Source organism: Anomalospiza imberbis, chromosome Z, assembly GCF_031753505.1.
Source record: "Anomalospiza imberbis isolate Cuckoo-Finch-1a 21T00152 chromosome Z, ASM3175350v1, whole genome shotgun sequence".
Classification (NCBI taxonomy): domain Eukaryota; kingdom Metazoa; phylum Chordata; class Aves; order Passeriformes; family Viduidae; genus Anomalospiza; species Anomalospiza imberbis.
This window is the reverse complement of record NC_089721.1, coordinates 67,026,935-67,042,612: the sequence shown is the minus strand read 5'-3', so window position 1 is coordinate 67,042,612 and position 15,678 is coordinate 67,026,935. Positions and strand designations below refer to the sequence as shown.

Here is a 15,678-nt window from a genome sequence, read left to right as displayed (position 1 = left end):
CAGTCCTTAACAAAACCATAACTTTCTTAGCTCTTTAGATATTTGAGAAGAGAAATATACAAAAAATTTATATGAAAGAAGTGAAAGCATGTGAGATGTCATTTTCTCCATTCTTCTGGTTTTTTTTTAGGCATTCTGATAACAACCATTGCCTCAAAAGGGGAGTTACAGAATTGGCCTGAACTCTTGCCAAAGCTTTGCAGCCTGTTGGATTCTGAAGATTACAATACCTGTGAGGTAAGGAAATTTATAGAAAATAGAAGAGGATCATCTGAATTTCATTATTTTTTTCTCTCTTCAGAGACACTCTGTATATGTATTGTGTGTATGTCTGTATTTATATATGCCCATGTGTTCTCCTTGCAGAACAGTGGCTCAAATTTGATACTTTTTCTTCTACTTGTGGTCCATGTTCATACTGTTGATTCAAGCAAACTGATTTTCTTTGCATAAAAGTGGAATAAGATTGCAGATGGATAATCATCATATCTCTGTTCAGAAGTCTCCTGAAATTACTGCTGTGTGATGCCTAATCTTTTAGGAACCAATGGATCATTAAGCTGATGTTGAATTTTGTCTTACATAAAAGTAGTGTTCATTTTTCTTGTAACTTAACCTGGAAGAGTGATCAATTCCTATATCAAAGTGAAATGAACTGTTTTGTTTAGTCTGTATGAAGGGAAATAAGTAAATAACAGTTTTAAACTAACAGAAAAAATATAAAGCTATGTCTGATGTAAAAAAAATAAAGATTGTGATCACACCATTTGAAGTACTTACTAACATCTCCATGGAAGTGGGAAAAATGTTGTATAAAGTGAACCTCAGAGACAACTAATGATCTAAGATGGCGCACTGTTGTGTAGGGTTTTGTGCTTCTTTCTCTCGGGAAAAAAAAACCCACATTTGAAAATGAAACTCAAATTGACCATCATCTCTGTTTTGTCCCATAGTGAATTATTAAAAGAAATACAATTATATATGCAATTAATTTGGATACTCTGCTCATTCTACTTACTTCTCAAATAAAAATTATCTTTTAATTGTTCTTTGAAATATATTTAGATAGATGAGCATCAAATCAAACTAAAATTATCACTTAGTCATTGCTGACTCTCCCAGCTTGAGAGCAGACAGATGCTCAGATGCTGGTTTAACTAAAACGCCTTTTAGACTATTTCAATATAATCATTAATTAGTTAGCTGCATTTACACTATTAACTAGCTACATTTACTGTGTTGTACTGGAATTACCCATTCTATATGAAGTCTTAAGTTTTGTTTTCTTCAGAATGTGAAAGAAGATACTTGTTTATTCATTTTTAAACAGGGTGCTTTTGGTGCTCTTCAGAAGATATGTGAAGATTCTGCTGAAATTTTAGATAGTGATGTGTTGGATCGGCCACTCAATATCATGATACCTAAGTTCTTGCAGTTCTTCAAGCATAGCAGTCCAAAAATACGGTAGGTTTATGAGTTGTACTTACAGTTGCCTGCTAAAATTCTATTTACATTAGCAGCAAGGCTGCTATTTTGTAGATCTGTTTAAAACCTGCTTAGCTTTTTTAAATGATCCTGCAGAGACCTACAGAGATTTTATGCATCAGTAATTTTCATGTTTATCTTCATAGTTAATACAAGAATCTCACCTCTTCATGCAATCAGTCAATGGCTCTGAAAATCAAATAGCTTCTTTTAAGTTTTTGCATATTATTACAAAAAATTCAGTGCTGTACTTAGAACTTACTATTCTGATTAGAAATAACAATTTTAAATTACTTTTGTAGTGTCTTCAGCAATGGAAGAGTGAAAATTCTTTTGCTGACAAAAGTTTCTGAGTTCTGACAGAAGAAAAAATTCTGCCTTTAACTGAATTTCCAGCAGAATCAAATTAAATGGATTCATCATCTCTTCACTATAAAACTATATTAATCTCTCCAAAGTAACAATATAAAAGAAAAATTCCGGAATTAAATTGTTACTGCTAGTATTCATTACAAAGATTAGTAGCTTTTACCCTGAATTGAGCCAACAGAGTGCTCCTGCCACAAAGAAGGCTAATGGTATCCTGGATTTGAGTATTGCCAGCTGGTTTAAGGGAGTTGATCCTTCCCTTTGTCTTCCAGACGAGGTCACACCTGAAGTACTGTGTCCAGTTCTGGACTGTTTAGTGTAAGAGAGGCATGGATATACTGGAAAAACTCCAGCAAAGAGCCATATTAGGAAAGGCCAAGAGAGTTGGGACTCACCAACATATGTAAATACTTTAAGAGAAGGAGGAAAAAAAAGGCACAGGCTCTTTCCAGTGGTGCTCAGTGACAGAACCAGAGGCAGTAGCCACAAACAGAAACTCAGAATGTTCCTTCTGAATATCAGAAAGCAGCTTTTTTACTGGGAGGATGACCAGTCACTGGCACAGGTTACCCAGAGAGGTGATGGAGTCTCCATCCTTGGAGATACTCGGTAGCCAGCTAGACAGAGTCGTGGGCAACTGGCTGTAGGTGGCCCTGCTTGAGCACAGGAGTTGACCAGATAACTTTCAGAGGTGTTTTCCAATCTCAGTCATTCTACGATTCTTTGTGACTCTGTGAAATGTGTTTTATCTTCTCTTTGAAAATTATATTTGATAGCTTTAAGGTGTCTTTAATTCTTTATTGCCAAGAGTAGTAGATAGTGAAGACCCCAAGACGAATGATGGGATTCTAATACAGTTCAGACAGTCATCTATAAAAGAAAAGAAAATTATGCTCACTAAGAAAATTATGAAATTAAATGTGAACTTGTTTTTGTGGAAAGATAAACTTAATAATTCTCTGGAGCTGGGAGAGAGGCAGAAAAACATGCTTTTGTCTTTACTGCACTGTCAGTCTTTCACTATTTTCCTGTGTTGCTATGTCCATGACTTTGACACTTAAATCAGTTTCAAGTTTAAAGGCTACCTGCCTACCCACAGCCTAATTTCATTTCATACTGCTGAGGTGTTAAAAGGACTAGTAACGTCAGTGCAATACTTTGAATCCATCAAAAGACAATTTTTGAGCAATGTTTATGACAGAGTCTTCCAAAAAATGTTTTAACAGAATGGAAATTTGAAGTTACAGTAGTAAAAATACTGTAATGAATCTTCAAAGGGTTCTACAGATAGTTTTGCCTTGTGCCTCTGGCTTGAGAATTTGATTTTTTCTCTGAGAATGAAAAAGACCTGTTAGTAATGGCTTTGCATGAAATGGAATAGAAGAACAGTGCTTCATTTCTTAGAATGTTTCTTCCACAAGTGTTTTAGTATGTATCCAACTACAAGTGTGTTTTTGTTCCAAGCTACATCTATATTGTGAACACATTCTGGTCTCAGTAAATTGTAAACATATTGCAAAGACGGTTGCATACTTAACAATGAAGAAGGTCATGCTAAAATACCGCCATATTTGTATTTGACTTGTATGGAATTATTATTATCTGAGAAGATCACAGTCATAAAATGCTCAAAAAGAACATAAATACTGTTCAGAAAAAATATGCCAGCTGTAGTCATCCTAGCCTATTTACTGAATACTTTATTTTAAAATATTTATTAGGTATATCAAAGTATAAGGCAGTACTTAAAATGTAGTTTCATAATTTTTTGTTGGTAATGCTACAGATGCATAGATTTGTTCTCTCTTGCCTTTGAAGATACTTGCTTTATGCTTTTGATGCCTCAGTACACTTTAAAAATGTTTTTAACTCATGAAACATATATATTTTAACTGTTTCTATTGTAGGTCTCATGCAGTAGCATGTGTCAATCAATTTATCATCAGCAGAACTCAAGCTCTTATGTTGCACATAGATTCTTTTATTGAGGTGGGTGTGTATTCTTGGTTGGAAGTTTAAGTCAAATTACCTATCTGATTTATCAAGAGGTTTGAACTATGTTTTACAACCACTTTTACCCCTAAACTCTCCATTTCTCATTGCCCATTCTTAGCTTAAGCCACCATGGATTGAAGTTCACTCTGTATGCTTGTGCTCAGAGCTAACCACACTGTAAGCAAAATAAGTAGGTGTATTTCAAAAGATGTTTCCTTTTCCTAAGTAGGGAGAACTCTTGTTGTGCAAAGGTGCAAAAGTAATGGCAGCAGTCTGTCCCTTACCTGTCCTGAGAAGTGCATGTCACTGGGCCTATCTGCCTGTCTGAATACTGTTACTGAACTTGGATGAGAAGGTTCTGGTTTGTCTAGAGTATTTTATTTGCTCCTCTTATGTACTGACACAATTTATATTAGGAGCAAATATAATCCAGAAGTACTGTTCTTGTACCAGTGTTAATATACAGTGTCATATTTATGTATAAAATATACACTGAGAGACTGAAGAGTCAATTTGCTAACCCATATGTCTTTAAAAAATAAAATAGTATTCTGAGGTGTGCATTGGGCAAGTACAGAGGTACATCTGTCTCCTTTAGTCAGTCAGTAATGTCAATTCTAATACAAGTTGAACTTGATGAATTGAGGTTTTTCAACTGTTACTACTTTACAACAGAATCTTTTTGCACTGGCTGGTGATGAGGAGCCTGAAGTACGCAAAAATGTTTGCCGTGCTCTTGTAATGTTGCTGGAAGTTCGAATGGATCGCCTGCTTCCTCATATGATTAGTATAGTTGAGGTGAGTCTCATTTCCTAGATGTTCCACAGATTCCCCTGTTTGACATTGCAGAAATAATAAATATAAAGCATTCATCAGAACAGGTGTGTTGGTCTTTAACTTGCTAGCTCTTATTCTTATCTAATTGCAAATTGACATTGTATTTGACAGGCAGTGCATATGGTACTTGTTTATTCTTCATTAAATCAATTATCCTGAAATGGCTGGGATCACAGTCAGGCATTGCTTGACCCTAAGTGCGAAGATCATGTTAAAAATCTAGCACTAGTGCTGAAACTGCTCCAGTTTACACATTGAAGCTGTCACTTTTTTGGGTGTGTTGACCATAACCAGGATAAAGCATGTTATTTTACATTCCTGAGATGTATTTGAGTTGCTAATGAAGAAGTTCTAACATAAATGTTCTGTTTTATGCAACTAATTTATTTTTATATTGTGTAGTACATGCTTCAAAGGACCCAGGACCAAGATGAAAATGTGGCTTTGGAGGCATGTGAATTTTGGCTGACTTTGGCTGAACAGCCGATTTGTAAAGAGGTATTATGTCGGCATCTTACTAAGTAAGTGTCAAGAATTGCAGCTCATACTTATTTTCAGACAGTACTCTTAAAATTTCAGTTAACTTGTTCTTGGATACTCTCAGAGACAGTGTATATGGCTTGCAGTATGCTTAGAAGAATTCCATAGCTAGTTCTTGTGCATAGTAAAATTGAAAAGACTTCTGAGGGTCTCGGACCCAGTGAACTCCAGAAACAATTTAACTGTGTCACTGTAGTGCTTACCTCGAATTTAACAAGCTGTTACACTTCACATGAATGCAAAGGTTAGGTAAAATGCACTTAAGTGAACAACTCCACATGACATTACCCGTAATATCTGGTTGTCTTGACTACTGCTATGTATGCATCTCTTTGCAGTGGTTCAATGTGCATTGTCATGCAAAGGGTTCTTCATTTTTAAAAGAGCATAAAACAAAATGACACTGTTTGGATTTAGGAATCAGTTCTGTATCAATTACTCTTACAAGTTAACTTGAAGAAAGCCTGTACAATTTGTTCCTTCATACTTCTGCAGCCTGATAGTAGTTTAAGTTTCAAAACCTACTTCTTCAAAGTTTCAAAAAGTTTTCCTATGCCTCAAGAGATAGATCTTTGATTGAATGGGATAAATATCCATGTGTGTAATGCAAATATCTTTTTTTCTGCAACAGTGCTTGCAACTTCCTCCAGACTAATTTGAAATCTTTTACAACAGGAAATTAGTTCTTCAGTGTTGCCATCAAATGAATACTCTTTCTTTTAATTTATGCACTGAAGATTTTTTAAATATGGACAGAGTTCTCTCAAGATTTTGAACGGAGTAACTGAATGACAAGGAGACACATCCTTCTCAGCAAAAAATAGCAGTATAGGTGTGAAGTAATTAAAATAGAAAGCAAAATTTTGGTTTCCCTAACCAATTAAAAAGTAGAAAATTGAGATTAAAACATGTACTGTTGCAGAGAAAGACTAGGAGTTAAAACCAAGAGAATGTGTTACAATAAATTACTTTTAAATTTCAAAATGGCCTGATTTAATTCCTATTTTTGTAGTTCAAAAGGCTAAAGAATGATACTACATAATAGAAGTTCCCAACACACACCATGTAGTTAACAACTACTAGTATTCAATCTCTTTTGGCCTACATGAACATTGACATTGCAACAGCATCATACTCATTTAAAAAAACTTTTAAATTTCTAGAAAAATAAATTATAAAGAGTCACATCATGTTTTTCCCATTATCTTTCAATATCAGGTGTGTTTAAAGCAACTTATTTGTTGTTGAGTCCTGTTTGACTGGGGAGCTATTTAAGCTTGTCAGTACTTAATAATCTTAAAATTTTGTATGTTAAATTAAAAGTGAGACAAGATCTTAAAACTTGTTCATGTGGTTTCTAATATCTATTCAATTTTATGCCTGTGGGCTTTTTTATAAAATGTATACTTCACTAAGTATGCTGCAGAAATACCAGTGAATTGATGATAATGTTTATACTTACTATTCCTTCATTTGAAGTTTAGAACATAATGTGATACTGCAGTGTGTGATTATTAGAGCAAGCCTGATACTTTCAAAAACAGTACTCACATGCAGCATGTAGCAAAATTGAGTCTCTCACTGTTGCTGTGTCATCCATGGTTATCAGTTTCATTTGGCTTATATATACTTATGTATTTTTTCTTTTGTTGTGGTGAAAATGTTTTAATGGGAAGTATTTGACATTTTTCCTTAGTAATATGTATAAATATTTATTTGTAGGCTGATACCTGTGCTGGTAAATGGTATGAAATATTCAGAGATTGATATTATTCTGTTAAAGGTGAGCATCAGTTTCTTTTACTCTGTTGGAATAGTTGGTTAGCTTTTGACCTATAAATCAGAATGATTCAGGTCAGAGTGGACAGACCTAGCCTACCATCTCTTTAGTGGAGAATTAACTTTCTGGGGCAAAGTATGCTGTTCCAAATACTAAATGCAACTGATGCCATGTTTGTTGGAAAATGATCTGTGGCTCTCCTGCTTTGTCCCAGTCCCCTCCCACACAATTTAGGTGAGGCTGGGATACTATTACCATGAACTACTGCAAGAATTCAGCATTAAAAGAATGTTCAGAACTAATTCTAATGCCTTCTAGGTTGAATACATAGCTTTTTCCATCACTACCTATGTCTGTATCAAAATTTCTCAATCATCTCTTTCTATTTCATTCCCATTGAGTAATTTCTTTACAAGAAGGTAACTTTGGGGGTGAGCATACCTCTCTTCCTTGTATCTTTCTATTGCTTTTCTGGTAAATACAGCAGTAGAACAGAGAAACAGTGGCATTTTTTTGGTTGAGCAGTTCAGGTATACTGACAAAATCTTGAAGTTTATACACTTCAAAAATCTTGAACTAAAACTACACTGTTAACTTTCTTAATCAATACAGTTGAACTAATTTATCTAATAAAACAATTTGGTGACAGGGGGATGTTGAAGAAGATGAAGCTATTCCAGATAGTGAGCAGGATATAAGGCCTCGTTTCCATCGTTCGAAAACGGTGGCTCAGCAACATGAAGAAGATGGTATTGAAGATGATGACGATGATGATGATGAACTTGATGATGATGATACTATTTCTGACTGGAATTTAAGTAGGTCAAAGTAACGTGTGAAATGCTTTGAACAAGAGCTACTTGCATAATACAAGAACCACAGTAAAAAGACAAGTTTGTGTATAAGGAATACCAAGGCTTTTTTTTTTTTAAGTAGAAAAATAACTATCTGCTGACATAATTGGTGGGTTTGCTGGAGGGGGGAGCCTTTGAGACGACACTTTGTATTGGCAAAAACTCTCCATCTGTAAGCTTATTTTGAATATGGTAGATAGAGTTAAAAATATTTATTTGATACAATTCAATGGAGCTTTCAGACTTAATATTTTAATTCTGTGAAATAATAAAAATCCTGTATCACTTGTTTAAATTCAGTTTAAAAAGAGAAAAAAAAGCTTTGCACATTGATAACTGGAGCAAGCTTAATAATGCTTTCTTTAATTTCAGTCTTCCCTCTAAAACTGGGTTGTGTTTGGTTTGGATTGTTTTTTATTCCCATGTGAACATTCTACTACCTGTGGCCCTTTTACAGGTATTTCTTTTCTCAGTAAGGAATTTTCTTCTCAATAGAGTACTTTAGTTTTGAAGGTAGGAGATGGCTCTGAGGAAACCAGAGTTCAGATGTCCCGTTGGGGGGTTCATAGGACCTTTAGGTTAATAGGCTATGTTATAAGGAAAGAAAATACCACAAACTGTTTTTGAAGTTCAGTGACAGAAAATAGCTAGTGAAATTCTGACAAATCTGATTTGAATTTACTTTGCAAACAAACTCATTGTGGAGTAATGCTTTGAGATGTGGGCATAGCCACACAGGGTCTTTTTCCCCAAGGCCACAAGTTTTTACAACAGGTGAATTTAACTTTAGGCTTATCGCTGAACAATTTTGAGACACACCTGAAGAATTGTTGCTGTTGAAAATATGTATGCAAATATGCTTGTTTCTGTAAAGCTGCATCTTGGAAAAAAAGTGTAGTTTTATATTCTTAATATTCTTTTTGTCACTGCTGTGTGGAGAGATTGCAGCATTAAATATGCATTTTCTGAGAAAGAGCTCAAATAACATAAGGTGCCCTGTGATACACAGTTGTGAATAAAACAAGTGAGAAAGACGAAGTTGTTCAGGAATGGTGGCCTAAAAGAGAAAGAGTAGAACACTTCAGAAATCTGTAATGTTATTTGGATTTGAGAAAATTTGTATTATCTGAAAGTCAGAATTGTGTGCCCTATTTCATATCAAATGTTCCATATTTGACTTCCAATTTGAACAGAGATGAAGCACCAGCATAGCTTGACAATTAGCAGTATTGCTTACTAATGAGACCAGTGCAATTCTTTATGGCAGATTAAGAAGGAATTTGTATTAAAATGGCTTTCTAAGAGCTGTGGCCTCGCCCAGGAGCACAGTGTACACTCTGTAGTGTCATGGAGTGGAAGTATGTTCCGTCCTGGTGCACTGAGAATCCACTGGCAGCTCAGAGTTAAAAAGGGGATTCTGTTGCCTAACTGTAACTGTTTGTATAATAAGCAGAGATTAATTCCTTTCAGGGAAATGTTCTGCTGCTGCTCTAGATGTCCTAGCTAATGTATTTCGTGATGAACTTCTACCACACATCTTGCCACTGTTGAAGGAATTGCTCTTCCACCCCGAGTGGGGAGTTAAAGAATCTGGTATCCTTGTTCTTGGTGCAATTGCTGAAGGTAAGGCAACAGTTGGTATCAGGTTGCTGATTTTTAAATTGTTTCTAAAGTAGCTTGGGTGAACTTACTAATGCAAGCAAGTGTATGTCCTTAGCTGGTTTGGTTTTGGTGATTAATCTCTTCATCTACTGATAGGTGACTGCAGTTATTTTATTTTTAATTTTCAAATTTGTGTACGTTTGGGAGGCTAAACAGATTACACAATTTCTTTTATTTCTGCTTTTCTCAACTTTGCAGTGTAAGAGCTGTTGATGTCTCTCAAAAAACTAGCTTGATTTCATAGAAGATATATATTTAATAAATTGTAGCCTTAACGTGTTTTCAGAAATGGAGAAGACCACTTCTATGACTTCAGTACACTAAGATGCCTTCTGTAGATGGTCCTCCAATTAAAATAGGCCAACTTCCATTCTTATTTACTTACTCACAGTCTTGCTTGGCTTTTGCCTGAAGTTCCAGCATCTCTGTCCCTTTTGCAAGATGAAGAAGTAGATTTGGGTTCATGCCCAGATTATCTTTTTTTTCCTCACTGTCTAATGAACATACTTCTTTTTACTGTTATTAGAAAAGTTTTAGTTGGTTTTGATTTGAAGTCTGGCAAAGTGGAAATTAGTACTTTGGGCAGATCTCAGTGTCTTATTGCCCTTGCTGACTTGAAGGATGCAGATTTTATTCCTGGTCAATATTGTTATGATTTTAGGAAATACAAAGAAATCTCAATTTCTTAAGGAATCCTTTCTCATGTGATGATTTGTTGTCAAGTCTTTCTTTTCTAGGTATTTTCTTGCTTATTCTGAGTAGACTGAAGTAGGAGCTTCAGGCTTTAGAAACTTTATTTGGATGTATTTGCTCTACTGCATTCAATAAAGCATTTCTGGAAATTGGGGAAGCACTGAAGTAGAAACATAATTGAAAATAATGTAAATTTAATTGATGATTTAATTATTATATAATTTAATTATTTAATTATTATGTGATATTATAATAATTATCACTATTATTTATGTAAGGGTTTTTTTAGAACTTTATATAAATCAATTAGACTTGCTTTGTAAAAATATTTGTATTTTTAACTGCATGTTGTGTTCCTATGTGATAGAGAATGAAAATATGTCTCTCATAGGAAACAGAAAACACTGGAATTTTTCATTAATTCTGGTACTGCAATAGCTATATTTTTCTTTCCAGGCTGCATGCAGGGTATGATTCCATATCTTCCAGAGCTAATCCCTCACCTTATTCAGTGCCTCTCTGACAAAAAGGCTCTTGTGCGCTCCATTACATGCTGGACTCTTAGTCGCTATGCACACTGGGTAGTTAGTCAACCCCCAGACACATACTTGAAGCCATTAATGACTGAGTTGCTAAAACGTATCTTGGATAGCAACAAGAGAGTACAAGAAGCTGCCTGCAGGTAAGCCAAAGCTTAAGCAAACATCACTATCCATTACACTGCATTTTTTTACCACGAGAAACTGTTTTCATGCCCTTATCAGTCAATGTGTGATTCCATTTCTAGCTCTTAACTTATTCTTCCTCTTAAATTAGAGTAGATGCAACTTTCTCCCAAATTGTAATAACATGAAAAAAGTTAATGTCAATTTCTCATGTGCAGTTTGTTTTCAGTGTATGTAAAACACCAGCTTAAATAATTTATTGCACTAAATTAGCTGTTTGCAACACTTACTTTCACTGTATACTGTGTCGTTGATCAGAAATTTGGCCTTTTTTAAAAATGTCTGTGAACACGGTCAGAACTGAATACAGTGGAAAGCTGTCCAATCACTGGTTTACTGAAAGTGTTTGTACTTAGCATTACCAAAACATTTTGCTTATGATTATTTCAAGGGATATTTTCTTTCTCTTGAAGCGATATGCTGGGAAGTAAGATTCCCTTCTCCCCCCATTTCCTTCTCCCCTTCTACTTCTTTAAAAAATTAATTGTTTAATTAGTGGACACAACATTAATGGAGTGGGAATGTGTGCACTCCCTATTGCATAAAAAAAAATTTACATGTCAGTTTTTGTCAGACTGGAGTGTACACAGCCAGCTTTCAGTCTTTATTCAAGAAGCAGTTATATCTGCCTCTGAACAGCTGAAACGTAGTAGTAGTAGTAATAATAATAACAATAATAATAATAGCCACACCCAAATAGTGCCTAAGGAGAGTGATGAGTTCAGGGTTCTTGGGCTAAGCTTTCCTCAAAAGGAATATATATTTTTGCCTGAGAACAGATGCAATGACTTTATGAAATGTACTTAGTAAGATTTAGGAATTAAACACTGTTTCCTTTTTTGTTTCCAAACGTCTGCAAAAATTTGGATATCAAGTTTGGGTAGCTTTAACGTCTCTTCTATTTATTCTGTTAAAAAAGCCCCAAATGCAAAACCCAAAAAAACAAACAAGCAACCAAAAAAAAAAATCCCCAAAGGAAAATCTTCCACTTCTCTTCAAGCTTTCCTTGTCCAACACATGGCTGAAAATTTGCATTTAGTTGAACACAGCTGTGTTGTGGTGTAGTTAAATAATTGCACCTGGTACTTAAGACAGATGTGCAATGGGCCATGGAAACCAGGAAATCTATAATGGAAATATTAAAAATTACAGTACACCTGATTTTTTAAATTCTATTATTATAAGTCCGTTGTCAGAGCAAGGTTTGAGATTCTTTAGGGCAGAGATGCACTAAAATTACTGTTGCAACTAAAATTAAACCGGGAAACTTCACTGTAAGGAAAATGTAGAGTTGTTCCAAGTCAAAACATATTTACATGCTTCTTTAATACAATGAACCTTCTTGGGCAATGACAAAGAGCTTCATTCTGATACTGAGTAGTTGCATACATTGTTTATGTCTGCCAAATTGAAGATTGGTCAGAGGATACTGTATGTTTTTGTTCCTAAATTCTGTATTGTAGCAAATGTCTAGCGTTCACTTCTGTACTTTCAAGAAACTGCTCCTTTAGCTGGTGACACACAGAATGATACTTTACTGAAATACATTTTCTTGCTCAAGTTGTATGCCTTTCTGAAAGAATACTTCATAATAAAAATTTTTAAAAATAATTAAATAAAGTAAGAATGATAGCTATTTAGAGTTCACAGTTCTCTTGTGTTTAAAAAATTGCATTTCTGTATTTGGTAGCACACAGTGGAGTGTTCACCTCATGCAGTGATGCATGCATTTTAGTGCAGAGATAAGCTAATAATAATCTTGTTGAGATCATTATAATATACTGGCTAGGCCAGTATATCTTCAAAAGCTCCATAATTTTTTCCTTTCCTTAATGTTTCTCTGAAGCAATGCCTCTGGTGTGGGGGAATTTTTTTGATTTTGTTTCATTTTGGATGGGTTTCCTTAACCCTGTTGAGCTGCAGTTGAAACACTGGGTAGACAAGGGGAAAACTTTCCATGATGTCATGATGTGTGCTTTGACCAAGTGCAGCTAAAACTGTTCATCCTCTGTATTTGCTTTTAGTTTTCCATTTCTTTCTATATATTTTTTTATGTAGTGAACAGCTGACAGTACCAGGTGATGTTTGCATTGTACTGGCACAGCAGCATCAAAATGTCTAGGTGCAGCTACTGTGTACATTAAAGATAGTGGTCCATTTTTAACTTAAATAATCAGCTTTTGTTGTGATTCCTTCTGTTTTAGTTAGTATATTGTAACTTTTCAGCTAATGGTTTTCTTTTTAGTGGGGGACTCCCTAAGGAGTTTTATGGCAATACGTTAAAATTTTATTCTTCATAATATAAAAGCTGGATCCTTAGAGGTAATTTTGTGTTCATTTAAAAAAGATCAAAGTTATTTAAATATTAACTTTTTGGAAGTATATCATACATTAATTTGAGGACTTAAATACAGCTTTATGTTTAAACAGAAATAGGTTAAGTAGGGCGTTTTGGGATTGTCTTGTTTTATTGTTTCCAAGGTACTAACCTATTTGTTTGTCCTTCAGTGCCTTTGCTACTCTAGAAGAGGAGGCTTGTACAGAGCTTGTTCCTTATCTTGCGTATATACTTGACACTTTGGTCTTCGCATTTAGTAAATACCAGCATAAAAACCTGCTCATTCTTTATGATGCTATAGGAACTCTAGCAGATTCTGTAGGACATCATCTAAATAAACCAGTGAGTATGCCTTATGTTCTGTAGAAGGACTTATTATATTTGAAAAACTTGTTAAGTGGTTTTTGTAGTGTGCTTTACATGTTGTAAACTAGAAATGCTGGTATTTCCATGTACCTTTTATTAGTGCAGCATGATTACAGATAAAATAGACTGCACATAATTTTCCCAACTACACAAATATTTGCCATTTTGAGTAAACAAGCAAAAGTATGTGATTTGTTGTGAAATGTGCTGTTGTTCATCATGGTTTTCTTTATGCTTCAAGTTTTTTTAGCTCAAAGAAGATATCACTATAAATATCCCATTTGGACAAAGCACAGATAACACAGGCAAATGTGGTTGGGGTTATTTTTAGTGTACATGTATTATATAAGTAGAAGATGTACATATCATATATTTGCATCTTATGATGGTTATTGAAATTTGTTTTATTTCTCTATAGCGCTTCAAAATACATACTACATAGGGGAAAAAAAAATTAGTTGTTTCCATTTTACTTGCCATCTGGACCCCCACACCATCAAAGGACTTGTTTTTCAGTCTCTCTTTGAGCCTGGCCACCTTGACATTTTACAGTACCAGGAGGAAGCTAAATGGCAGCTCCTGATGAGAGTGGGACTTTCTTTAGTCAGTTAGAATTTTGTACCTTTGGACGTAGCAAAACCAGCTGGCTCTTTGAATACCTTCTGCAAGCAACAGCACTTTAGAGGTGCCTTGCTTAATGTCATTGTGACTGTGGCTGTGCAGTGGCAAGGAATCCAACTTTATATAGAAGTACTAAGTGCCTCCTTCTGGAAGGACAGGAAATTACTTTCTTTGTGGATGGTTAGTTTGAGGAAGAAGTTTCAGAACTTGTGGTCATGGATATAGGGTTGTAGCATCAGGACAATAGAAAATGGTTGAGAAAAGCAGGTGGCACATGTAGAGCCACGATGTAAATATAAAAATGTTTTCTTTACGCCTTGTGGCAGTCAGATAGATAACCTGGGCAGCTATGCTAAAACCAAACTTGGAGGAAGAGATTCCCTTTGTAAAGATACTTACGTGCTTTAGGAAAAAATGTCAAACATAAATTGTAAAATCTAGTATTAAAATATTTCTATGAATTGCAACAGTGATTGAATTATAGTACACCTGTTTGTTCCTTTATTTGAAAAACTATAATATATCTCAGTTATTTTTAAACTTTGAAATAGAGTGGTAAGCAGTAAAGTGTTTTAGCAGCATTTTCATCCTAAACAGGAATATATTCAGATGCTAATGCCTCCATTGATCCAGAAGTGGAACATGCTGAAGGATGAAGATAAAGATCTCTTCCCTTTATTAGAGGTAAATGTTAAAATGTGAATATTTTTATCAACTTTATTTAGAATTATTTTTTTTTTTTACTAAAGCTGTTCCTCCTAGGAAATATGACTATAAAAGCTGACATTTTTAGCTATTTTCTATTAGGGAAAAAATATTCTGACCATGGTAAGAAATTTTTATGACTGAATAAAGGTCCTTAGGTTTAGCAGAAATCATTTAGATTTTTTTCTGCCATTTTGGAGTGTTTTCTTGGATGGGATTCTTTACTAACAAGGGTTCTATCCTCCTTTTATTCTTGTCTTCTTTCTCCTTGCTTTCCCTTCATCCTTCCTTTAAAACTATTGTCAGATGAGCTGAAGGTATGAACCAGGCCATGTAGTCTAATGCTCTTTACTTGCTGAGTGTGAAGCACCTCTAGAGGAAAACACCTCCAGAAAAATTAGTTTTGTAACTCATAGGCTATATTAGGGCTTGTTCATGGTCAAGATACTGCAGCTTAGTGTAAGTGCTGTCTGAATTATCGTAACTGGTTTTGCATGCATTTTCTTGGCTAACTCTTAAGATGCTGCTGCTGAGAAATTTTATCAACTGGCGTATGCAGGAGCAAGTAACAACTTGCTGATAGTTGCCTTGGCTCAGCTAAATCAGTACCACCTTTCTAGGTTGCATTTACTTAATCAGTTACATGTTGGTGTACTTAAAATCCTAAGTTCCAAATTGCGTCTCCCAAGTAAAAGGCTCTTCGGGCAT

The 15,678-nt window shown here is 34.9% G+C and overlaps 1 protein-coding gene across 2 annotated transcripts in view; it reads left to right on the top strand.

The window, feature by feature from the left end:
- TNPO1 (transportin 1) overlaps positions 1-15,678 on the top strand; it is a 64,895-nt gene that overhangs the window by 37,448 nt on the left and 11,769 nt on the right. For both annotated transcript variants that reach the window (XM_068176994.1, XM_068176995.1), the window contains exons 6-16: positions 131-237; positions 1,331-1,464; positions 3,762-3,843; positions 4,525-4,647; positions 5,089-5,207; positions 6,949-7,009; positions 7,656-7,824; positions 9,331-9,483; positions 10,672-10,897; positions 13,449-13,620; positions 14,863-14,949. In XM_068176994.1, coding sequence (XP_068033095.1) covers positions 131-237; positions 1,331-1,464; positions 3,762-3,843; positions 4,525-4,647; positions 5,089-5,207; positions 6,949-7,009; positions 7,656-7,824; positions 9,331-9,483; positions 10,672-10,897; positions 13,449-13,620; positions 14,863-14,949 — 1,433 coding nt within the window. The remainder of the gene's footprint in view (positions 1-130; positions 238-1,330; positions 1,465-3,761; positions 3,844-4,524; positions 4,648-5,088; positions 5,208-6,948; positions 7,010-7,655; positions 7,825-9,330; positions 9,484-10,671; positions 10,898-13,448; positions 13,621-14,862; positions 14,950-15,678) is intronic.